This window comes from Lolium rigidum, chromosome 1 (assembly GCF_022539505.1).
Source record: "Lolium rigidum isolate FL_2022 chromosome 1, APGP_CSIRO_Lrig_0.1, whole genome shotgun sequence".
NCBI lineage: Eukaryota > Viridiplantae > Streptophyta > Magnoliopsida > Poales > Poaceae > Lolium > Lolium rigidum.
The window spans coordinates 169,139,083-169,165,021 of NC_061508.1; the positions used below are offsets into that span (position 1 = coordinate 169,139,083).

At 41.4% G+C, this 25,939-nt stretch overlaps 1 protein-coding gene across 1 annotated transcript; it reads left to right on the top strand.

The window, feature by feature from the left end:
• Window positions 1-11,265: 11,265 nt before the first annotated feature.
• LOC124653391 (transportin-1-like) lies at window positions 11,266-16,433 on the top strand. Its single transcript, XM_047192457.1, has 11 exons — window positions 11,266-11,312; window positions 11,560-11,626; window positions 11,721-11,777; window positions 12,230-12,346; window positions 13,291-13,398; window positions 13,858-13,956; window positions 14,222-14,347; window positions 14,421-14,480; window positions 14,589-14,659; window positions 16,203-16,306; window positions 16,390-16,433. The coding sequence occupies exons 1-11, from the start codon at window positions 11,266-11,268 to the stop codon at window positions 16,431-16,433; spliced, it is 900 nt and encodes a 299-aa protein (XP_047048413.1).
• The last annotated feature ends 9,506 nt before the right edge of the window (window positions 16,434-25,939 follow it).

Below are 25,939 nucleotides of genomic sequence, written 5' to 3' on the forward strand. Positions count from 1 at the left end.
AGTTGACCAAGTTTGGTTGAAGAAAAGTCAAAGCCAGAGGGGTAAAGAGGGGATCATGTTAAAAATCACACAAATGACCATCATCACATGTGAGATGGTTTTGAGATTTCCTTTGATTTAATTCTTGTTTCTTTGATGCAATTGTGTTTGTTTATCATATACAAGTATTCTTCAAGCAATAGATCAAGCATTGGTGGCCTTGGTTGAAGATTTGCAAATTTGGCTAAGTGTATGTGAGTGAATTTTGGGGATTTTCTCCCTATTTGATTCCTCCCCATTTGAGTTGACTTTTGTTGACTCCAATGTGATTCTTATTAGTTTAGAAACATTTTCCAATCATTGAATCCATCTCAAAAGGTCTTGATCAAAGATTTGCAAAATTGACCATAACACATAAGAGGTGAGGTTCAAATTTTATTATTTTTGTAAATTGTTCATCTTGCTTCACTTGGGCATGGGTTAGGGTCAATTTAGTATTATATTAGGTTGAGAGATGGTTTCACACCATTTGGTCAAGGTTTTAAGTGCATAGGTCAAGAATTGGGGAAATGGCTATGTGCCACATATGCCTCTATGCATATGTTGCATTTGATTTTTAATTTCATTTGGCTTGACCCAATTGATGTTGTTGAGTGTTGAAATGGTGTAGGGGAGTGATCCAACCATTCATAAAAAGTACTAGGGTCAATATTCTTTATTTCCCAAATTGCTTATTTTATTCTCATATGCCTCTATGGCATTTTTAGTTTCTTTTTATTTTCTTTGGAAACCACTTGGATTTGGTTTGATAAGTACTAGGTAAGGTATATGAAGGTTTTCCAAACCTCTAAGCAAGGTAGAAAAGCTTAGGGTAAAGTTTTATAAACATAGCCTTAGGCACATATGCCTTTTTCTTATTTAAATTCTTTTTATTTTATTTTAACTAGGGTGGTGAAAAGAGGGGTGAAGTTTAGGGTTTAGTGGGGTTCACAATGGTTCACCATTACTTAGCATAAATAATAAAGGTAGGGTTCAAGATTTACCTATTAGGGCTATATGCCCACATATGTCTTTTAGTTTATTTTGTGTTTCTCAAAATAGATCTATAATGATTTACTGGAGAAGATTAGGGTTTAAGGTTTTTCTTATTTGATTTCTTTCTTCTTTAATTTTATTGGGTTGGTGACCTTCACTTGATCACTTTAGGGTTTTAGGGTTTAGCACATAAGCATAATAACACTCATCATGGCAAAATACAAGATTTAAAACAAGATCTATATGTATCAATCTTATTTTAATAAAAGTTTTTGTTGGTTCCAAAATTTGGAACTAGGGAAATTCATTTCGTTTGTTTTGAAATTTTTGGGTTGTTACAAACCCTTCCCCCTTAAACAAATCTCGTCCCGAGATTTTAAGAAAAGTTAGGTTCCTAAGAGAGATTGAGCATTTTTATTAACAGGAGGACATACTTGGCATGGTGCGGGGTGCTTCACGAGCTTCGATGGCGAGTCATGTGGTAGAGACGGCCGTTGTTGTTGTTCGATTCCTTCTTCGGCAAGCGGCGCTGTTGCTGAGCAGGTGCTGCGGTATTGGCGGCAATCCTGGCAAGCTTCTTGGGGCACTCATTGGAGTAGTGACCCACAACTCCACATTCGTAGCAGTTTATAGTTGACTTATCTTTGGGGTTGATGGGAACAGTGTTGCTTCCAGTCTTTGGGGCATTATTGGGGTTGTTATTGTTACCATTGGGGTGGTTGTTGGTGTTGTTGGGGTTGCTGTTGTTGTTTTTGCTGTGGTTGTTGTGGTTGCCACCGGGCTTTGGGGGTCCTCCGTTGTTGTTGGAGTAGTTGGGGCGATAATTACGAGCGGGGGCTTGTTGTGTCTTGGGGTGAATCCTCCGGAGGAGTTGTTGCGGTACTTCGGGTATGGTGGGGTCCACTGCGGCTCATCATTCTTCGCTTGCGGTTCTCGTTGGCTTGATGTAGCTTTCCTTCCATTTGTATGGCTGAGTCTACCGGGGCTTCTAAGTCGGCGAACGGAATGTTCACTAACACGGTTTGCATCTCGTCATGCGATCCGTTCAGAAATCTCTCCTTCCTCTTCTCATTGGTGTCTGTCTCATCCGGGCGTACCTTGACGATGTAAGAAACTCGTCGCGGTATTCCACCACGGACATTCTTCCTTGTTTGAGTTCACGGAACTCGTCTCTCATTTTCTTGATTAGTCCTTGGGGCACTTGGTATTTACTAAACTTCGGCTTGAAGTCTTCCCAGTTCATCATTTGTCCGGCATTCATTGCGCGGGCACTTGTCCACCGGGCTCTTGCGAGGTCCGACGAGATAGTGGGTGGCAAACGGTACTTTCTCTGCGGCTTCTACTCCCGCAACTTCTAGGTTGTTCTCCATTGTCCGGAGCCGATCATACGCGTCAAGTGGCTCTTCGGTCTTGCTAAACATCGGAGGGTTGGTGTTACGAAAGTTCTTGAGCCTTGATCCTGGGTGATCATGGTTTCCATGGCCTTGATTGTTACGAGCTATACTGTTGCGGTGCGGCTAAGTTGGCTTGTCGTTCAGCTCTCGTGGCTTCGCGATCTTCCATCATCATCCGGAGCATCTGCATCATTGCGTCTTGGTTGCGGTTTGGTGGGGCCATCGAAGATTGAGATAGATGATAAGATAAGAGGGAAATTTCTATGGTTTATTTGAGTTAAAGTTCACAAAGTTTTCAAAACTTGAGTAGTGTTGAGGGGTACAAACCAACAACACTTTTTCATTCACACCAAGCATCATACATTACAAGGCTAACACACCGTTGGTTTGAAGAACCATTCATCGCTCTACGATACAAGGGGATCCTGATACAACTCACACCTACTTAAGTGCTTGGGGTGATACTACTCTTCGGGGTGGATTCTTCTTCTTCACGGGTGAGGTGCTTGGCGAGAGGCGAGGGCGTTATCCAAATCCTGCGGGTTTTGTACTGCTGAAGTCCCGAGGGGCTTCATAGGGGTTCATCTCTCGGTTGTGGTGGGGGCATGGTCATCGGTCTTCCCATGGAGTCATGTCTTGGGTAGTAGAGGAAACGAGTGTTCTTGATCTTGTCCTTATTTTGTCCACACAGACGGGAAATTGCTTCTTGCATAGCTTTGTCTAGTCCTTCCTTCCAGGTGTTTCCCATTACAGAAAACCATATGGTTTCCCATACCGGGGCTTCAAGCTTTCTTCTTAGCTCAGTAGCAACTTCCCACCGGGGTGATCCTCCCAACTGATTATTGAAGGATGTTCCGAAGAACTCAGGGTACGGGTGTCCTAGATATTCCACTAGTTGCTTCAACTCCTTTTCGAATTTCAGTTCTCCTCCATGACCAAGCTGATAGCACTCCCATTGGTATTCCATATGTGAGCAATTAGGATAAGTAAGTTAGAGAAGTGACCAAGTGTGCAAAATTTTATGTGATATTTACAAGGAAAAGTGGAGTATGGATCTCTTATTTTGGAAAAGATCTCAAGGATAAGAGTGAGAATAATTTTTCATAAATATTCACTTCATTTGTTTATGAAACTAAATTTTTCAGGACGTCCATTCTAACTAGGGTCTCCTAAGGTCAACAATGGCTCTGATACCAACTTGTCAACACCCGGATTTTTAAGTCCAGATGCCTATTATGCCATTCATCGCAATCCCGGGAATATTGTTTTTGCGAGACATAATAGATTGATATCACAACACATCATTCATTACAACACATAATTGTCTTACATCGAGGGATCACATGATCCAGTCTTAATACATCATAGTGGATCTAGAAATCCAATTACACAAATAGTTGATCTATTGATCAATAAACCCAACATCTAGCGGAAGCGAAGTAACGGTTGGGGTCCATCTATTCCACGAGCAATCGTTGACGTCGGGAGTGATCCTAGTTGTCGTAGACGTCCCGCTGTCCATCTTCCTCGTACTGCTTGTTCTCCTTCATAGGCTGGCCATTTGAATAGCCGGGGACAAAGCCATGAGTACTTTAAAGTACTCGCAAACTAATACTAATGTAAGCACTATCAACTATAGTAAGGGGGTGCTAAGCTCTAAGTTTATTTGCATAAAGCCAATTTTATTTCATAAGCATTTAGTAAAAGCCTCTTCATTTGCTAACTAACTCAAGTGGGAACATTAGTGTCATTCCCACAACTCTGTTGTGATTCAAGTCAAAGTCACCATTTCAAGTTCAAATCACAAGTCACCCTTCACATGTCACATTTTTGAAAATGGTCTGATGACGGAACAGTATGGCCTTTCCAACCGTCCATAACCGTGGACGCGGCTATTCGAATAGTTCTACACTCTGCAGAGGTCGTACACTTGTGCCACAACATTTGCAATAATCCGTCGGGGTTAAGCGGCCCTGATTTATCACACTCCGTGTGCGGACTACCAACCATAACCTTTCACTTACATATCCTAGTATAGGCACCTCTCCCCATGAGCTTGGCCTCCCAGTGAAGACAGACAGTCAGCCTGGGAACTGCACAGGGCTTGGGCCGGACATTCACCTCATATCACGTCATTTCACATCATTTCATATTTCTTTGGAGGCAGCCCTTGGCATAACCCCGATGACGCTTGTTTAGAGGGAACCCATACTAAGATACATAAACTTCTAGTTAAGCCCTTACCCATAATCAGGTATTGTGGGGGTACTTGCAAAATTGGAATGGTATCGCATCCGAACCCAACCATCAGTTTTTGTAAAAGTCACCAAGGCATTCACAAATCATATTCACCTTCAAAATCTTTCAATAGAATGAATCATCATTCCAAGGTTTTCAAAGTCATTTCATTTCACATATTCCCATCTAGAGTAGCCAATTTTATTTGTTTAGCACTAGCAACTAGTCATGAGGGGTGCTAACTAGCTTGTCTTGTTCTAGGCTAACTTGGATGCTCTTGTTCTACTCTATATCTAAACCAAGTGAATCATGAATCAAAAAGTAAGCTTTGATAAACCAAAGTCAAAAACTTGTAAGGTAAAAACTTGGGATAGGATCATTAAGCATAAAGTAAAAAGTGGTGGTGCCTTGCTCTTGTAGAGCTTTGCACTTAGCAAGAATATTAGCTTGCAAGAGTATAGCTTGTTTTGGGGTTAGCTTGCATTAATAATAGCTTGCCTTGGTTGGAGTAGTGATCAAAGTTCTCTTCCTCTTCAAAGTAGTCCTCCTCCTCCTCGGTGTACTCCTCGGTACTAGCGTCTAGATACGAGTACAATACACACAATTACCACACAAAGCCTAAGTACTCGACTAAGCACACACATAAATTACTCCTACTAAGCTATCACTCAACATGCTTATTAGTTGAGTTGATTTACTTCTATTCTTAAGAAAAATAATTTCCTCTCATTATAAATATTAATTAGAGTTTCTATTTATTGTTTTAGAGAAAATAATTTCCTCTCATTAACTATTATTAAGATTTAATTTCCTTCATGAATAAGATGTGACCTAGGTTGACTAAAGTCAACCTCTTCACAAGTATCAATTGGGAAGTGATTTAAATGAGGCACACTACCTCATGTTTTTTTTATTACTCATGATTAATGATTTAAGATCATCAACTAATTTGATATGAGTTTAAAATTGACCATAGTCTATTCCTCATATTAATCTTAGTTGAGGCAAGATTTAAATGAGACCACTACATCTCATAAGATTTAATAAGTAGCCTTGAATAATTTAAATACTACTATGAAAATGCTTGAATATTTTTAAATAAGAACCTATGGATTATTACTACATGTGTCATCAATCCTCATTGAATCCCTTGGAGTAAGTATTTAAATGAGAGGCTACACCTCATATAGTTTAATACCATCTACTAATGATTTAAATGAGGTGTAGCACCTCATACCTTTTAATTCTAACATGGTAAGGATCTAATATTATCAACAATTCATATGAGACCTAAATGACCAGAGTCTCTAGTTTATTTTGAATTGTTCATGACCAGATTTAAATGAGAGAAATATTCCCATAATATTTATTAATAGTTTTGGACAATATCTTTGACTAGAAATAGCCATAAAGTCCTTTAATTCAACTAGGCCATGATCATTCAAGGTAAGCATGGTATATTTTTGCAGAAACAATTAGTGTAAGTGAAATGTGAATTATAGGAGTTGGAATCAACTCAAAAGCATTTTTGGTTGATTTTTAAGAATTAATCTAAGGCAGAAAAGTCCCTGCCTTGTTTATTTTGTCAGATTTATTCTATAAATACTCTAGGGTTGGGACCAGTGTAGTTTTGTAGATATTTTCACAAGGTTTCCAAATATATAAAATTTGTTAAATTTGGCCAAGTAGATTTGATTCTATTTAAATTGGAAAAAGTATGCAGTAAGCAATTTGATTAATTCGAAATATTCAAATTCAAATGCATGGGCTCGCGCGGGAAAGCAAATGGGCCAGGGAGAGGGGGAAATGGTTGGGCCGGCCCAGCTAGCGCGTCTCACATGCAGCGGGCCGCCTGACAATGGCCCCCGCTTGTCAGCGGGTGATTCTTACCGAAACGGTACGCAGGGCTGAGAGACGTTGGATCAGACGCTGATCCAACGGTCGAGCATCGTCATCGTCGACGGCGAGAAGCAGGCGCTGGCACGGCGGAGGTAGGGGGTCGACGGCGATCCTGGGCTCCGGCGAGGCGGGGCGTCGGCGGCGTTCGACGTTGTCGAGGACGGCGAATCGAACGGTGGTCGAGGGAGAGCTTGAGGAGGACGCAATCGACGGCGAGCCTCTCAGCACCTCCGCGGCTCCGACGTTGCAATTGGACGGCGTCGGCGGCTAATGGAGCAAGGGGAGTGAGCGAGGCGAGTGAGAAGAGGGAGTGGAGACTGGCGGTGTGAAGAAATCGAGGTGGGAGGGTCTCTTTTTATAGCGGCGCGTGGTGGCCGTGGTGGAGCGGGGCAGGTCGAGCATGGAGGCGAGGCTACGGGCGTCTAGCGTCACGGGCGAGGGGGCAGGGCAGTGCAGCATGGTCTGGCGGTCGTCACGGTGGTCGCAGAACGGCGGGAGGGGGACGGGCTTGGTCTGCATAGTGCGGCGTCCTGCGGAACAGTGGCGGCGGTCGGCGACGAAGTCGTCGGCTATAGGGCTTGCGCGGGCCAGTGGGGTTGTCCAGGTGGGAGCAGGTGACCGGGTGAGTGCGTAGGAGAGAGGGAGAGGACGAGAGGAGGTCAGCAACGACGGGGTCAAGCGACGTTCTGGCGCGCTCTGCGTTGCCACCATGCGCATGCTGGCGTCACAGGGCGTGTCTGGGCGCGGCGCGTTCTGGCCAGTGCCAGCGTCTCCTGGGGTCAGCGCGTGCATGGTCAGCTTCAGGAGGGTCAGGGGAGGGCAACTGACATGGTGAGGGGAGATGGATGGGAGAGGAGGAAGGGATGGCATGGTGGGTGACAAGAGCTCGGCATGGTGGTGTTCTGGTCAAAGATGGTCCAATGCCAGGGCAGGCAAGTGGTGGCACTGGTGTTGAAAGGTGAGGGGAGGTGCCAGAGCATCTGAGGAGGGCCAGGGTTGGACCAAGTCCAAGCCAAAATCAGTATGGGCACAATTCTAGTTGGTGCACACAAGGTGTTTGTATAAATGGCCGCAAGAAAGTTTTTGTTGAATTTTGGCAAACTTTTTGGTGGATCTCAATCATATAATATTTGAAGTATATTGGTGGTGGTGGTGCTCATTTTGGTGTTGATTTGCAAAGTTTCAAAAAGTGGATCATCTTCTCTTTAATTCAAAGTCTCCACTTGGCAATTCTCTACTGGTCAACCTGGTCAACTTCAGCAGGGATGGTCAACATGGAAGTTGTTGACCTTGACATGGTCTTGGATGACATGGTCATAGTTGACCAAGTTTTGTTGAAGAAAAGTCAAAGCCAGAGGGGTAAAGAGGGGATCATGTTAAAAATCACACAAATGACCATCATCACATGTGAGATGGTTTTGAGATTTCCTTTGATTTAATTCTTGTTTCTTTGATGCAATTGTGTTTGTTTATCATATACAAGTATTCTTCAAGCAATAGATCAAGCATTGGTGGCCTTGGTTGAAGATTTGCAAATTTGGCTAAGTGTATGTGAGTGAATTTTGGGGATTTTCTCCCTATTTGATTCCTCCCCATTTGAGTTGACTTTTGTTGACTCCAATGTGATTCTTATTAGTTTAGAAACATTTTCCAATCATTGAATCCATCTCAAAAGGTCTTGATCAAAGATTTGCAAAATTGACCATAACACATAAGAGGTGAGGTTCAAATTTTATTATTTTTGTAAATTGTTCATCTTGCTTCACTTGGGCATGGGTTAGGGTCAATTTAGTATTATATTAGGTTGAGAGATGGTTTCACACCATTTGGTCAAGGTTTTAAGTGCATAGGTCAAGAATTGGGGAAATGGCTATGTGCCACATATGCCTCTATGCATATGTTGCATTTGATTTTTAATTTCATTTGGCTTGACCCAATTGATGTTGTTGAGTGTTGAAATGGTGTAGGGGAGTGATCCAACCATTCATAACCAGTACTAGGGTCAATATTCTTTATTTCCCAAATTGCTTATTTTATTCTCATATGCCTCTATGGCATTTTTAGTTTCTTTTTATTTTCTTTGGAAACCACTTGGATTTGGTTTGATAAGTACTAGGTAAGGTATATGAAGGTTTTCCAAACCTCTAAGCAAGGTAGAAAAGCTTAGGGTAAAGTTTTATAAACATAGCCTTAGGCACATATGCCTTTTTCTTATTTAAATTCTTTTTATTTTATTTTAACCAGGGTGGTGAAAAGAGGGGTGAAGTTTAGGGTTTAGTGGGGTTCACAATGGTTCACCATTACTTAGCATAAATAATAAAGGTAGGGTTCAAGATTTACCTATTAGGGCTATATGCCCACATATGTCTTTTAGTTTATTTTGTGTTTCTCAAAATAGGTCTATAATGATTTCTGGAGAAGATTAGGGTTTAAGGTTTTTCTTATTTGATTTCTTTCTTCTTTAATTTTTTGGGTTGGTGACCTTCACTTGATCACTTTAGGGTTTTAGGGTTTAGCACATAAGCATAATAACACTCATCATGGCAAAATACAAGATTTAAAACAAGATCTATATGTATCAATCTTATTTTAATAAAAGTTTTTGTTGGTTCCAAAATTTGGAACTAGGGAAATTCATTTCGTTTGTTTTGAAATTTTTGGGTTGTTACACACTGCTACCTTGTGTTTATCCTCGCCCACAAAGAGGTCACATCTCCTCTCCCTTTTTCCCCTTATCGTCCCCTACTGCATGCAGTTTCGGTCTGAAGCAACACACTTTTCTGATGGTTGCTCCACTTTAGTGCACACTCTTGATGTTCTTGTATGCTTTAAGGAGTTTAGGTACAGCCGTGCCTTTGATGGGAATATATCTATCTTTTAATCATGGCAGCAAGATAGGACAAATTACAACTTCAGAATTTCTGTCTTGAATTACTAGTTTTTTTTGAAAGAATATTTTAGAATTTTATGCAGGGGTCAATGCTAGGATGTTTAAATTGAATTTCCCATCTTATCTGAGTTAAGCCATGCACGAACTCTGTAAAAATCAAAGCCTGGGTGATGGATTGTAGATCCGGTTAGGATATATTATATTTCTGACACCTGCTGAAATATCCTTGCTAACCAGGAGCTATCTGTTGAAGTAAGACAAGCTGCTGGTCTTGTACTGACAAAGAACATCCAGATGAAATTTGACAGCCTTAGTCCTGGATGCACGCATTATATAAAGTCTGAGCTCCTTCCGTGCATAACTACAAAAAATAAGGCCATCAGATCCACAGCCGGAACAACAATAGCTGCACTCTTTCAATGGATTAGAGTTGCTGGGTGGATGGAGTTATTCAAGGAGCTATACCAATGCATTAATAGTCAGAACATTTGTAAAAATGAAGATGCACTTGATGTTTTACTCAAGGTAATATGCATAAGTCTTGCTATACATGAACTTTTTTGTTGTACGTATAAACTCTAGCGTGAGGGAGTAAAGTTTTCATGTTTGTTTTCTGTGATAGATCACCGAGATTGGTGCTGAACATCTTAATGAAGCTGTTCGTGGTTTGCCTAAACGGCCTATCGATGTATTCATACCGATTTTAATGAAGGTTTGATTTAAATCTATTTACCTATGTGAATGCACTTGCACACCTTGTAACTGTGGACTTTATTTTATTTTTACTGTGAAAACTTATGTATATTTCCTAAAGGGTCATTATCCCCTCATGACAACTGATTTTATATTTCAACCGAATGCACATGTGTGGCACTATGAATGGTTGTACAAACTGGTTTTCTGTTCTAATGCACAATTCATTTTTTTTTTCAGTTTATGAAGTCCCCTCATGATAATCTTAGGAAACTAGCGCTTGGATGTGTTAGTAACTGTATTGTGCTTTCTCCACTGCCGTCGGTAAGAGCCCCCTCCCCCCCCCCTCCCCGTGGTAACCATGCTTATCCTGAGAATATTATCTAAAATTATGTGCAGAGCCTGGATACATCCATGGACGAATGTCTTCAGCAGTTATCCAACCTCTTCAATGATACTTCATCAGATGTCCGAGAAAAGGTATTTCAACATGAGAATTAGACTACCTGTACAGACACAATTTTCTTGTAGTTTTTTACAAACAAGGTCATGGTACATCCAAATAAAACTAATGCACAACTGAGTATTTTTTCTGCCATGCCGTATGAATTATCTACCTAGTCGACATGTGCAAATCGTAATGTGTGGTTTAGAAATGCTACTGGAAATAGTTCAGTGTTTTATCTTGTTAATTCCTGTTTCTTTGATAGGTTTGTTCAACCTGGGGTCAACTCATTAAAGTCCATCCATCAAGGTCAAAGGTAATATCATGTTCTTTGCTGTTCATTTGGATTAATATCTTACGCCTTTTCATTTCATTGATTTTTTTTGTGTTCTCCACCACATAACTTCGTAATGCCTTTGTGAAACGCCTTCTTTGCCTTGGAATTTGTAGTTGTATTACTATAGTCCCAAATCACCCAGTTGACCATTACATATGCGAAGACAAAACAACTGTTCTTAGGACAAAGCAATTGTTCTTGATTTGGTTGTTGGTCTATAACCCTTGCTAATACTCCTCTATCAATAGATTTTTCTGCCACTCAGTATCTTATGCTCCTTATACTGGAGATTTGACATTGCATAGCAAAACTGCAGCTACTCATGAAAAATATTATTGAATCAAAACTCGAAGCTATGAAAGATTCAATCAAAGAAGTTGCTCTGAAGGCCTGCCAGTTCTGGTATGTTTTCTGCTAACATGGCAAAACCAATATTTGATATTCAAACCTTGCATTATCATTTTTTTATTCTTATTTGGTGCCCCTTATCAGAAGTTTCTTGTTACTATTTTTTCAGTTTTGTAGGTTCAGTAGTTATATTCTCACATATTATTAGTTTGTCATTCTTCAAATTCAAAATAAAGTATCGTCTAGAAGTTTTGGATCATGTTTAATGTTTTATCAAACTTAACATGGGTAAACTTTTCAGGTGTGCCTATTGTGATGACAGCAGGCCTTATGGCGAGTTAAAGGAGTTTTTGCCAAATCTAATAACAGTATACAGTTTTCTTTATTTAAACAAATATTGATACACCTCATGGTTGGCTTCAAAACTTTGACATCATATTTCATTTTTTCTTCTTCTTGTAGACGTTTCTGCAAAACATGGTCCTTACCAAAGAAGATAGGTCACATGCTGTTTTTGAGGTGTGTAAATAGTTTAATATGTTCCATGTTTCAGTTATGGTTATCATGTGTCATGGATTGATTGTAGCACAATCTTTGCATCCCTATACATAATATGTTCCTGAAAGTAGTTTCTAGCAATGTAAGAAGCTAAGAACAAGGGCATGATTAAGTATTGCGTGCCTCTAATTTGACGTTTGATACAAGACAGGATTTACACCCCCTAAAGGAAGTGACAATTAGAGTAAGCCTTACAGTTACGCCAACTCAAACCATGGTTTTTTGCATGTTTATGTTTTGTGTTTTTTTTACTTGACATGATATGTAGATACGTGTGCAAATTTATCTGAAACCCCGCTTCCATGCCTCTCGATTTCATGCATCTAAAACTGCAGGAGATGATTCTAGTTCAGAAATAAAAAAATCATTTATAAGCTGCCGAATGAATCATGCCTAATTTCATTCTTTGTCAGGAAAATCTTGATGATGTATACACATTGGACTTGCGGATATGTAGTGCTGCTGGTCTAACTGGCATTTGCGGTGTCCTCTGGGATGACGCTTTTCCGGTATTCATGTCCTTAATAGAGGTAACATCTGCAGTTCTGATGTTGTAGTCTATCATGAATATTAATATCTGTAGATTTATCTTAAATGGTGTTCATTTGCTTTGACATGTTAGTCAATTGTATTTAAATCTATTATTCGAAGACGCTTAGCCTATAGGAGTATAGGTCCTCCCTATGGGCTTGTGTTCCCACAATAAATATAGACCATGCTTCTTAAATGATATTCTGGATAATAGATTAAGTTTATTAGTTATAAATGTGTTTCTGATAGTCAATTTTATAATGGAGAAGACTCCTACTGGAAGAAGACTTTGCGTAAATGGTTGCTTAGAAGACAGTAATTTGATGTGTTCTATCTTTTGTTTTATCTTGTACTTTATATCATATTTATGCAATGAGCTTTGTTAGTAGTTTCACTTTCTGTAGTTAATGGACCCCTTCCTCACACAACCAATTGAGTAGCAATTTGTTTCTTAATAATAACCTATCTGTTTTGAGGGTACATCATTTAAGGACCTAGGTAAATCAGCTCCAGACATCCTTATATATTGTGAAGTTTTCGAGGGGTCTACCCAAAGCTTGTCCGGAAATTGGTTCGTGGTGTAGTATGCAATGTCATATGATGACATTTCGTCCATTTACTTATTCACTTTTACTTTTATGTACTAATGCGGAAAAATCATGTTTACTTAAAAATGTAAAATAAAACTCCCATAATTTCTGGAATAATTTAACTTGTTATTAAGACAAAAATAGCTCAGAAACCCTGAAAGTCCCTAAATTTGCGTTATTTATCAAATGCCTAAAATTCTGGCAGTTTTCAGAATCATCCCCAGCATCATTGACTTGGCCAAGTGCATGTATCTGTCTTTCTGTCATAGTGGGTGCTTGATACAGTATTTCTTGTTGTGTTCTATTTCAGACTTTTAGTCACTTGGATAATCATAAATCAGCCAACTTTGCAGGCAAAGATGGCTCAGATGGATGATAGAGCCTGGAAGGAGAGGGAAGCAGCAGTAGCTTCGATAGGTGCTATAGCAAAGGCGCATGTTACCAAACCAAGATTTTCGCAGGTATTTTAATGATTAATCGGTCTTGTACTCAGTATGTTTGTGCCTAGGGCGATTCGTTTCTGTCCTCTGTCATGGTATATAGACAATTAAATCTTCATTAAGAAAGTGTGCCTTGCCCCAAAATCATTTTGTTACAGTTATGTCAAATGATTCCTAAATTTTGTTTTCAGAAGCATTTATATTTGCCTGACTGCCTGAGTAATAGCTTATCGCATGGAACATCTAAAACATAGTTAAGAAGTTGCTTCTCAATATGTGGTTAGTTAGAAACGCTTACTGAACATTGTTGATGCAGTAACTAGTTTGCTGCTGGATAATGTTTCTCTTCATAAGCTTACTGATTTTTTTGGACTGTTATACGTTAGAATCTTGGCATTAATATTTTTCTCCTATTTCTTATATGGGGTTGCTTGCTTTTAGTGACGTCCTTTCCTGAGATGTTATCTCATTCAATTGCAGATTTTGGCCCTCTTGATACCACCGCTTGACGACAATTTTTCTCTTGTACGGTTTAGTACTTGTCGGACAATTTCAGTCTGTGGCAAGCTCATTATAGAGGTAACAGATCTCATCATGTGTGTATGTGCTATCCACATATCTGTTGAGAACTTTCTTTCCCTCAAGGTTTTATAGTTTTACAATTTTTGAAACTAGAAGATGTGGTGCTTGGTAGTAGTAGTTGATGGATGTACCTCTAGGATTTGTGGGTTTAGACATGCAAAAGGTTTGTGATGTTGAGATAATGTTCTGCATATGTAGGACATTTGGCAGGAAAACTGTGTTTCTTAACCTGGTGCTATGCTGTTCATTTGTTCTGGCGTAGGGCCTTGGCCATACTACTGGAGATGAGCAGTTCATGGTGTTCCTCATGGGGTTGGTCCGTAGGACAGCGGATTCAGATAGGATTGTTAAGGAGGCTGCCATTGCAGCACTTGAATCTCTGCAAGAGGTTTCTTCTGTTTCTTGAATTGCTTTCCCTGCAACTCGAAATGTTCAAACTCACCTGTACTCGTGTACAACAGGAAATCAAGACGAAGCAACTGCAGGCCGAAGTGCAGGATGCTCTGCAGAGCTACATTCAGGTATATAGTTTGGTTTTGTAGAAAGAAACGAAACCCTTGCTCTCCAGTTACTTGTATGGTAGTAGTATATCCGTGAGAAACTAACAAGGTTTCCTACCCCTAAACTAGCTGCACGGGCAACAGAAGTGGGAGCATTTGCTGTCCAACCTCGACCCAGCAGCCGTGCAATGGTTATCAAGGTACGACAAAGAGACCTGATGCAGCAGCCGAGCTGCAGAGAGTGTCAGAGTAGGTTGCTCAATTTAGTTGGTCAGGGACGAATTGTCGAAAGTAAAGCCAGTTTTGAAGAGATCACTTTGGTGGAGCAGATGGAGAGAGTTCAGAGCAAGGAGTGACATACTAACCTTGTATAGTGTGATTGATTCGGCCGGCTGGTTCACATCCTATCGTTCAGTCAATTCACTGCAAGATCAAGGAGCAAGAGGAGCTTATCTTGTATTATGTGATTGACTCTAGGGTGGTCCGCTGATTCATATCCTATCCTATCCATATACCTATCAAAAACGACAGTATCGCCTATTTAGAATCCCCTTCCCCAGCCACCGGCTGTGCAACCTCGCCGGCGCTGACCCACGTATAGCCTTTTTTTATTTTTATTTTGCTTTAGCTGACGCCGTTAGAGTTCTGCAAAATCATGGTTGCAGAATCAGAGTATGATACCGTTGCAGCAGAGATACCCAGTGCTCCGATCTGATGGTTTTTGCGGCTGACCTCGCCGATCCTCAGCCCCTGCCGCGCGAGCGAGAGAGACGAAATGATAGGGGAGCTTAGGTGGAGAGTGAGAAAGACAGAGACCGACAGACAGCCACCGCTCCACTCGTGGTGGAGAGGGTTAGCTTAGTTGGGGTTTTTTTTCCTCCACCTACAAGTTATCGGCGCGCCATATTTGTCTGTCTCGGTGGTAATTTCTCTTGGATTCCTCATGATAATTCACACTGTCAGGGGACGCGGTTGAAAATATTTTCTAGGCATTGTTAGATCGTTGGATCAGCTTAAGCGCGTAGCTAGTCTATACTGTAGAGACACGCAGGATAGAATTTTTTGCTTCACTGTGTGTACGATAGAATGACGTGTGAGAGTTTGACGACTAGTATAGCGTAGTGCCGATATTCTCGTCAGAAGCGAATGCATCACTAGTTATTTGTTGTGATGTTTTTGCTGTTAATCTTACAACATCTTAGGGAAACATAGAGTGTTTTTTTTTAAAATTCATGATTAACTCTAGTTCTACACTCGGAAAGGGTTCTCTTGGGGCTCCACTATTCTTCTTTTAAAATTTCAGAAAAGAGCTGCTCATTCAATTACTTCCTCTGATTCATATTATCTGACACTAATATAGTTGTATCTAGACACATTTAGATATGTCTATTTGGGTAGCAAGTAATATGGATCGGAGGGAGTAGAAGAATCATAGTATTATAGTGCTCTCTCTGTATCGAAAAGATATCTTAATTTTATCTACATTAAGTGTATCTAGAGACCATTTAATGTGTAGATATATTTAAATTTAGTCAAATCAGCAATATCATGTTCAGCACGCAGGGAGTACATCCTATGAGCCTGGCAGTAATCACTAATCGCTCAGTTGGTCCATGCCTTCGTACACAAGAAAGTAGACGTCGAGTGCTTTTACCGCTGCCACTGCCTTCATATTTAAATCTCTGTTTACATATTACAGCCAGAGAAACTTTTGCTTACGCAACGTGTGTCTGTTAACAACAGGTCGTTGAGGAAAAGAGATGGAGCGAGGAGACCACACCACAACGAGCATATCTACTTTTTTCACGGCCCGGGCCCCACCTCCCTGGAAGAAAGTACATACGCAGGTGCTCGAATACTCGCCTGTTTTGTTCTAGATGATTCTCTGCTGGTTCACCTTGGGTTTGACGTGGTCTGGTTAACTTTTCAGCTTGTGCGCTGACCAAGACGCACCTGGTAAAAATAATAATGTGATAAGCGGTGAACATCGGCTTGGAGGTAATCTGCTTCGACTAGTCATAATGGAAAGTATCATACACTAGTATCATGCATACGATACAAGTTTATGATACTGCTTCCACAATGCACTAGTATCATAAGATAGTATCATAGTATTATCATATTTAATGTTTTGTAGAATCTCAATGCAAATCTGTGTACATGATATGTTTGCCGAGTAAGTTTTCTTGTTTTACGTGCTATGATATGGTATCATATTATGATACCACTTTCATCTCTTACCTCATTAATTGGTGTGCCACATCAGATTTTTGCCAACATGTCATGCATGATACTACTTATGATACTTTCATTGTGGCTAGTCTTCTCCAGTAAATATTTCGAGGCTGTTTTGGCTAGTTTGACCGTTGTTTCAAACTTCAACACAAAATGGCCTCTTTTAGAAATTATAGTCGGATCTGACTGCTTTTTTTTTCTACCACTACACTCTAGTTGTAGAGGCTTTCGCCTAGGCCTTCGGAAGCATGGACGCCATGGTGGTAGACTGCTACCGCCAACCGATCCGGTGGTACCTTCCGAGCCTTATTGCCGGCGCCGGCTTTTTGGTGGTATGAGAAAAAAGTCTAAAATTTTAGAAAATGTTTATTTTAAGCTGAAGGTTTGTCAGAAAGGAGCCTAATTTCGACTGATATTGATAATTTCCATTGTTTGGTCGCAGTTTTGATGTCACATTCACCCAAATATGTTGATTGTGATGTATGCATCGTGGAGCAGGGCAAGATAGAAGGGAACCAGCAAAGATATCCCAAGTTGAGGAGGGAAGTACAATAAACAACACATACACCCTCCAATACTCCCCCCGGCTTTAAATAGTTGTCACAACTACAGGAAAAATATAAACTAGATGAGTCTAGATTTGTTAAATCTGCGATAAGTATTTAGAACTGGAGGGAGTACAACTATTACATACTCTGTTCTATAATTTTTTATCGTGATTTTAGTTTAAATTTAGATTAAAATTACGATAAAAACTATAGAACGGAGCGAGTTGCAATTTGGATGGCCTTTTTCTACCTAAGCAGATGCACTGCTTGGACCGTCACATCTTTTCTTGATGCGCTGACATTGCCTGTTGTTGCATTGCAGCCACATACGGTGCGACTGACGAGGAGAAAGAGGGTCGGTGCTTCCTTGTTGGAAGGAAATGCGGCGACATGGGGGGCGGTGTCACCTAAGGCCACTGACACCGCAGGGTTCAATTTTGGTTTCACCCCGCCTGGCGTCCTTACCGATCTACTGGGCGAGGAGTGCGCTTCATTAGTTTATGTGTAGTGATATTACTTTGTGTGTCAGCTTATAACGTTTAATGTACGTCCATATTTTCTTTTGAAATACAACCTTCTATTAGATAGAAGCTTTTTAGAAAATGTTTAGATATTAAAAAATACTAGTGGAATGCCCGTGCTTCGCTACGGCTCCCTATCTTATGCCAGTCACAATATTACATGGATCTCTACTTTATGTAGTTTCACAAATATTACAAGTGTAAATGATGCGCAAAAACATTTAAGTATATAAAAATAACCACATAATATTTCAAATATCATAAGATCATATCACATAATTTAGTGTAGTAATTATAAAAGGCAACGAGACCGACATATTATTTCTTATATTATTTATCAAATCCATGCTCTCTTGATCGTGAATAATATATGCTCGCACAACATCCTGTATGTTATTTTCAATGTCATTAGCAACGTACTTGAGTATGTGTATCAAAAATCTCTTTGTCAACTCGTAGCCATCGTGCACAATCAATCTATCGAGTTAGCATGAAGTTTTATTTTCATAAAAATATAAGAATGTGAACATAAAGTACTCCCGGTGCAAATTGGATGAACAAATCATTTATCGCATGAAAGCATAAAAGAAAATACTAAGTAACCAAACAATTTTTTGCAAATAAATGGAAAATATTATTATCTCTTGGTCATTAGGATGATAATACTTTTTTTTGTAATGATAACCACAGAAAACCACATGTCAGTGCTTCTTGGTATTGGAGTACCGAGAAAAGTCGGACAATCCTGCTTTCTTCCTCACCCAAATTTCCTCAACTTTAATTTTAAAATAACAAACTTTTCTCAATTTCACATTCTCCCGACACCACCGCATGGGTTACTCATGCCGCCTGTGGCCACACACGCCGCCAAGGTCACTCGCTGTTTGGCGCCCGTCCACGGCTAGCTCTCTCACGTCCATCCCATCCTCCGGCGCCGAGCCACTCACCGTCGGCCTCCACACCCCCCGGCGCACGGTTTCGGCTGCCGGCCTCCCTGCCATTCGGCGGACGGTTCAGGCTGCCGACCTCCCCGCCCTCCGGAGCTAAACCACTCCTCCATCAGCCGCACGGTTGTTACTCCGCCGTTGAAGAGTTGCCCGTGCTTTCCTTTGGTTCCCACGCGGGCCCACTATTACTATTTTTGGAAATATTCCTTTACCACAAATGGATAGTTTCGGTGACCTGACTATAAGCAAAAACAAGGTCGACCTCGATGTAGTTTTGTCCAGGATAGAATGGGAAATTAATATGGCATGAACCAGAATCATTCAATAGATCAGTTTGAACCGTAAAATTGGTTTATAATACACAAACTTTACCGTTCATTTTTCTCCGCTCTTTTCCATTCTCATGGCACAACAAAAAAATTCATATGATAGAAATTTATTTCTGACATTGCCATATTTTTTATATGATACAAAATTAATTTCTGATATTACCCATAAAAAATGGTACAGAATTCCAACACAATTTACACATATGGAGATTAAACAAAAGTTTTATTCAGAACAAACCATCCATTGACATTTGGATCTGAAGCATTTGTTCTTGAGATTCCCTTCAACAAAAAAATCTGTTTGAACAAGAACGATTGGCTCAATAAATATAATGGAGTATATGAACAAGAATTTTCTGCAACATGAAGTAGATAAATAAGATGCATGGACCAACGTGAGCCCTCTCCACGTCAGAAATTTACATCAGGCTACAATCATGTTCCACGGTCACAGGTTATCATGAATATATCACATATTCTGCATATATTAACAAACAAGCAAAACATATTTTGGGGGATCCAAAATCCATAAATACATCGGTAATAAAAACAGGAAAATACAGAATCCAAAAGCAATTATAGAACAAATAAACAGATCAGAGACTTCAGGGGAGAGAAAAAAAAATCGGATCTGCAATCTCAATAAATCAAACATCTCAGACTAATTACTTACATAAGCTAAGCAAGATCACCACATGATCTGAACGGTGAAGTATCCAAAGACATGACAGAAGTCAACAAAGCAGTAATAGGATCACCACTTCGTATGTCAAAAAAACCTGAACGCGGTGCCGTTGGATGGAGGCGTGGCCCGCTGGTTGCCGGGCTGGGAAACAAAAAGTTTTACAGCAGTCAGGAAAGCAGCATCTAACACTCCTGTACGTGCTAGCAAGCAGCATCAATAGCAATTAGCAGCCGCGGCATACACAAGAAAGCACACGCGCTCATTCTGAGATAAAATAAGACGAAGCGGAAACACACCTTTGCAATTGGCAGGCAAACACGCGCGCTAGCGATCAGCGGCAGCAGCAGTAAACACACAAGCCAAATCTATGTCTCCAGCTATTCTCATCTCTTTTCTCAATTTCTCTTGCGCACGGCAAATGAGGCGTACGCGGTAGACCACACGCCATGGTCGCTGCTTAACCCTCGATCTACTCCCTCCCTCCTCCATCCAAAGTGCTGAAAAAATTCAGTCGCCCCGTTCATACAAAGAGCTACCGACGGCCGCAACGTGCACGCACCATGGGAAAGCCGACTCGCACTGGTACACCTTCCAGATTTGCGCCTGGCAGTCCCACCCATCGGTGCGGCGATGCCACGCCACCAGAGTCGGAAACGATGGGTTGCCATGATGATGGGCGCAGCTCCTCTACAGTACTGGTGTTACTGTACTTGTACAGTAATTCAGAAAATCTGCCGTCCAATTTAATCTAACGGGTCTCCTGCCATTCATCGGTGGACACCCGGATTAGAAAAATAATTCCTGTATTTAAGGTAGTATGGAGGGAATATCGCATATATCTTTCTTTTGGCGCCAAATGAATTACGTGAGCACTCGCAAGCTAGCGCCAAAAAGCAGAGCGGGATCATCTTACGTAGATTGAGGATCAATTGGCTAAACAGCTGCATCGTAGGACATCTCTAGTTGTTCCTCCAAGTGACATGAAAACAATACGTAATTGGGACTTGGGATGCCTCGCCGCTGGTAGCGACACATGGCCCTTCGTCGACGATTCGCCGCCGACAGCCTGACACGACGCCCTTCATCGACGCCTCACCGGCGGCAGCGACATGACGCCCTTCCTCTCCACCCTGCCACCGGCAGTGACACGGTTCTCATCCTCAACGCCTCGCCGGCGGCAGCGACACGACACCCTTCCTCACCACCCTGCCGCCGGCAGTGACACAGTTCTCATCCTCAACGCCTCGCCGGCGGCAGCGACACGACGCCTTTCCTCGCCACCTCGCCGCCGGCGATGACACGGTTCTCATCCTCAACGCCTTGCCGCCGGCAGCACTTGACACCCTTCCTCGACACCTCGCCGCGAGCAGCGACACAGCCGGACGAGCACGTACCCTTCCTTGACTCCGCGTTGTCCTTGTCGTCTGATACCTCCCTCTTGCGCAAGTGAGGTTGTATTTGCGAAAGCATGGCTGATTCTCCATGTACAAATTTGGCGCAACTGAGGTTGTACAATGCAGGCCGGCCGGCCATGTCGGCCTCGTCGATTGCTGCTGCCGCCGGAGCCGGCCTGCCGTGACAGCTGGTTCCGTTGGTGCCGATCTTGTACGGTCAGCAATCAACAATACTGTTGCAAGTGCAGCCCATGCAAGTTCACCAATGGGCGCAGCTCTTCTGAAATATTACTTGCGAGTGTTGCCTCTGCATGTACAAATTTGGCGCCTAAGTTCGTTTCGAACCATTGATGAGTCGCAGGAGGCTCGTTAGATTAAACTCGACGGCATATTTTCTGAATTACTGTACATGTACAGTAACACCCGTACTGTAGAGGAGCTGCGCCCCATGAGGATATGCGTGTGGTAAATTGAGTCAAACTGTGATAACTCCATCAAGGTAGTTGTTCCTATTAGCAAGATAAGATAAGATAAGATAAGATGGTTAGCTATTTTTTAGGAGTGCGGACCGGGTGGTTTGAGGGAGGAAATATGAATTGAGGACGTGGGGTATTATTGTCCATCCTGAAAATGTGACACCAGGCATTCACCAGTTTGCTCTTAATAGTAGATATTGTAAAAGAAAAAAAACATGGCAACATAAAAGAAAAAGGGAAGAGAAAACCAAAAACTGAAAAATTGAAGAAAAAAAAAATGGGCTGGCCCAACAACCAACATTCAATGCCTCATTTAATAGGGAAGCCAAAAGTTGCTCCAATCAGTCAATATTTTGTAATTTTTTTTACAAATGTAAGCTTTTATTTTTATACTTCCGTATCTTTTGTAAACTATAAATCTATTCCCTCTAGTTCATATTAATTGACTTAATTTTGTTTAAACACATATGTATTTAGTAAATAAACATATATGAACAAAGTTAAGTCAATTAATTTAAATTGAAGGGAGTAATATTTTTGAAAAAATAAATCTCTATGCTTTAGTTTTTAAACTCCAATTTATTACCCATAGGAAAAATAAAACCCAACCAAGACCGGTACACAGGACCGCCCGACCAGTTGTGGGAAAAGACTCGCTAGCGCACGCGCGCTGTGGAGCCTTCGTTTTAAAGAAGGGCGCGTGGTTGTGGGCCGGCCTATCTGTGAAGCGCAGAAGATAAATAAGCGAACATATTACGACGAAGTTGGGACACTGGAAGGCACTTAATCGGGGGGAATTACCCTTTCGTTTTAGGGTTTCCTCTTCCTCCTGCGGCGACAACGGAGGAGTACACCAGGACGACCAAGGTCTCGGAGATTGATAACGCGTGAAGCACACGTCCGTTGGGAACCCCAAGTGGAAGGTGTGATGCGTATAGAAGCAAGTTTCCCTCACTATGAAACCAAGGTTTATCGAACCAGTAGGAGTCAAGGGCCACGTGAAGGTTGTTGGTGGAGGAGTGTAGTGCGGCGCAACACCAGTGATTCCGGCGCCAACGTGGAACCTGCACAACACAATCAAGATACTTTGCCCCAACGTAACAGTGAGGTTGTCAATCTCACCGGCTTGCTGAAAACAAAGGATTAAACCGTATGGTGTGGAAAATGATGTTTGTTTGCGAAGAACAACAGAGAACAGAGATTGCAGTAGATTGTATTTCAGATTTAAAAGAATGGACCGGGGTCCACAGTTTACTAGTGGTGTCTCTCCAATAAGATAAATAACATGCTGGGTGAACAAATTACAGGTGGGCAATTGACAAATAAAGATTCATATACATATCATGATGATCACTATGATATTTAATCAGGGCATTACGACAAAGAACATAGACCGCCATCCAGCATGCATCTATGCCTAAAAAGTCCACCTTCGGGTTAGCATCCGCACCCCTTCCAGTATTAAGTTGCAAACAACAGACAATTGCATTAAGTATGGTGCGTAATGTAATCAACACAAATATCCTTAGACAAAGCATCGATGTTTTATCCCTAGTGGCAACAGCACATCCACAACCTTAGAACTTTCTGTCACTGTCCCAGATTCAACGGAGGCATGAACCCACTATCGAGCATAAAAATACTCCCTCTTGGAGTTACAAGTATCAACTTGGCTAGAGCCTCTACTAGCAACAGAGAGCATGCAAGAACATAAACAACACATATATGATATATCAATAATCAACTTGACATAGTATTCCATATTCATCGGATCCCACTGATGACCCACAAGTATAGGGGGTGTATCGTAGTACTTTCGATAAATAAGAGTGTCGAACCCAACGAGGAGCAGAAGGTGTTGGCAGCAGTTTCGATGAAGGATTCACTGTAAATGCTCACAGACAAGTATTCAGGGGTTTTGATATTTCGGATAAATAAAGTACAAGTAAATAAAATGCGAGAGAAATAATTGCAGCGAGTGGCCCAATCCTTTTTAGCACAAAGGACAAGCCGGTTTGATTACTTATAATGACCAAACGTTCCCGAGGACACACGGGGATTTTAGTCTAGTGCTTTCGCTACATACAGCTGATTAATCTTCATTGTTTTGATAAGTGTTGTGTGGGTGAACCTATGCTAATGCACCGCCCTTCCTAGGACTAATACATACTTGTGATTATACCCCTTGCAAGCATCCGCAACTACAAGAAAGTAATTAAGATAAATCTAACCACAGACCTTAAACTCGAGATCCTGCGATCCCTCCCTGCATCGATATACTAACGGGGGCTTAGGTTTCTGTCACTCCGGCAACCCCGCAATTAGCAACCGAATACAAGATGCACTCCCCTAGGCCCATAAATGGTGAAGTGTCGTGTAGTCGACGTTCACACGACACCACTAGAAGAATGACACCACAACTTAAATATCATAACATTGAATATTACTCAACCATAATTCACTACTAGCATTTAGACTTCACCCATGTCCTCAAGAACTAAACGAACTACTCACGAGACATCATATGGAATACAATCAGAGGTGATATGATGATGAATAGCAATCTGAACATAAACCTTGGTTCAATGGTTTCACTCAATAGCATCTACAACAAGTATAGAATAACACCGGGAGAGTTTCCCCTATCAAACAATCAAGATCCAACCCGAATTGCTACAGCGATGACGAGGTGCAGCGGTGGTGATGGCGGTGTAGATGGTGGAGATGATGATGATGATGATGGAGATGATGTCCCGCTCGATGACGATGGCGATGGCGTCGATTTCCCCCTCCGGGAGGGAATTTCCCCGGCGGATTCCCGCCCGCCGGAGAGCTCTTTTCTCTCTCGGTGTTCTCCGCCCCGCGAGGCGGCCGTAACCCTTCGTGAGGATCCCTCTCGTGGCTTAGGTTTTCGGGACGAAGGAGTACGCGAAGAAAAGGAGGCGAAAGGGGTCGTGGGCCCCCGCGAGCATAGGGTGGCGCGGCCAGGCCTTGGGCCGCGCCGCCCTATGGTCCGGGCCCACGATGGCCCCTCTCTTCTTCCCCTTTTGGCTCCCTCCGTTATCCGGAAAAATAGGAATTTACGTGAAATTCCCTTCCACAGCTTGATCTTCCGAAATATTGCGTTCGACGGTGCTTTTTCCAGCAGAATCCTGGCTCCGGTGTTTGATCCTCCAATGATGATGAAACATGCAAAATAGATGAAATAACATAAGTATTGTGTCCCAATATGAAATATATCAATGAATAACAGCAAATTATGATACAAAATAGTGATGCAAATTGGACGTATCAACTCCCCCAAGCTTAGACCTCGCTTGTCCCCAAGCGAAACTGAGCTCGATAAACAAGACCACATGTTTATGGAGTGAAGAGTCGATAAATAAAATACGGACAAGAAGCATCATATTCATTTGCACAAGACATTCTAGTAAACAACTTCCTCATATAACTCATCTCGAGATAAGTAAAGAGAAATCACAAGTAAAGGTGCATAAGAAATCATAATTGATGATGGCAAACTTTGTTCTTGGTCAGAGAACTACTAACGGATTGTTCTTCTAAGCAAAGCTTTCATATTAGAATTTATAGCTGAGCCTTCATATTTAAGCATGACAATCTCTTCATAATCATTGATAACTTCAAAGTCATATTCATTCAGATAAAATTGGTACTAAACAAGAAAGTATAAAAGACATGATTAGCTGAATCATAGCATAAATGATTGGTTCACAACAACTCAATTGCTTGCTTGAGATAGAGGGGAATAGGTTTACTGACTCAACATAAAAGTAAAAGATAGGCCCTTCGCAGAGGGAAGCAGGGATTAAATCATGTGCTAGAGCTTTTCAAGTTTTGAAATCATATAAAGAGAATAAAAGTAAGATTTTAAGAGGTGTTTGTTGTTGTCAACGAATGGTAGCGGGCACTCTAACCCCCTTGCCAGACAAACTCTCAAAGAGCGGCTCCCATTTTATTTTATTTTTGGGTGGCACTCCTTCCAACCTTTCTTTCACAAACCATGGCTAACCGAATCCTCGGGTGCCCGCCAACAATCTCATACCATGAAGGAGTGCCTTTTTATTTTAGTTTTATTATGTTGACACTCCTCCCCACCTTTGCTTTCTCAAGCCATGGCTAACCGAATCCTTCGGGTGCCGTCCAACAATCACAAACCATGGAGGAGTGTCTATTTTGATTAATTACTTTGGGACTGGGAATCCCGTTGCCGGCTCTTATTGCAAAGTTATTGGATAAGCGGATGTGCCGCTAGTCCATTGGTGAAAGTTGCCCAACAAGATTGAAAGATAAAACACCACATACTTCCTCATGAGCTATTAAACAT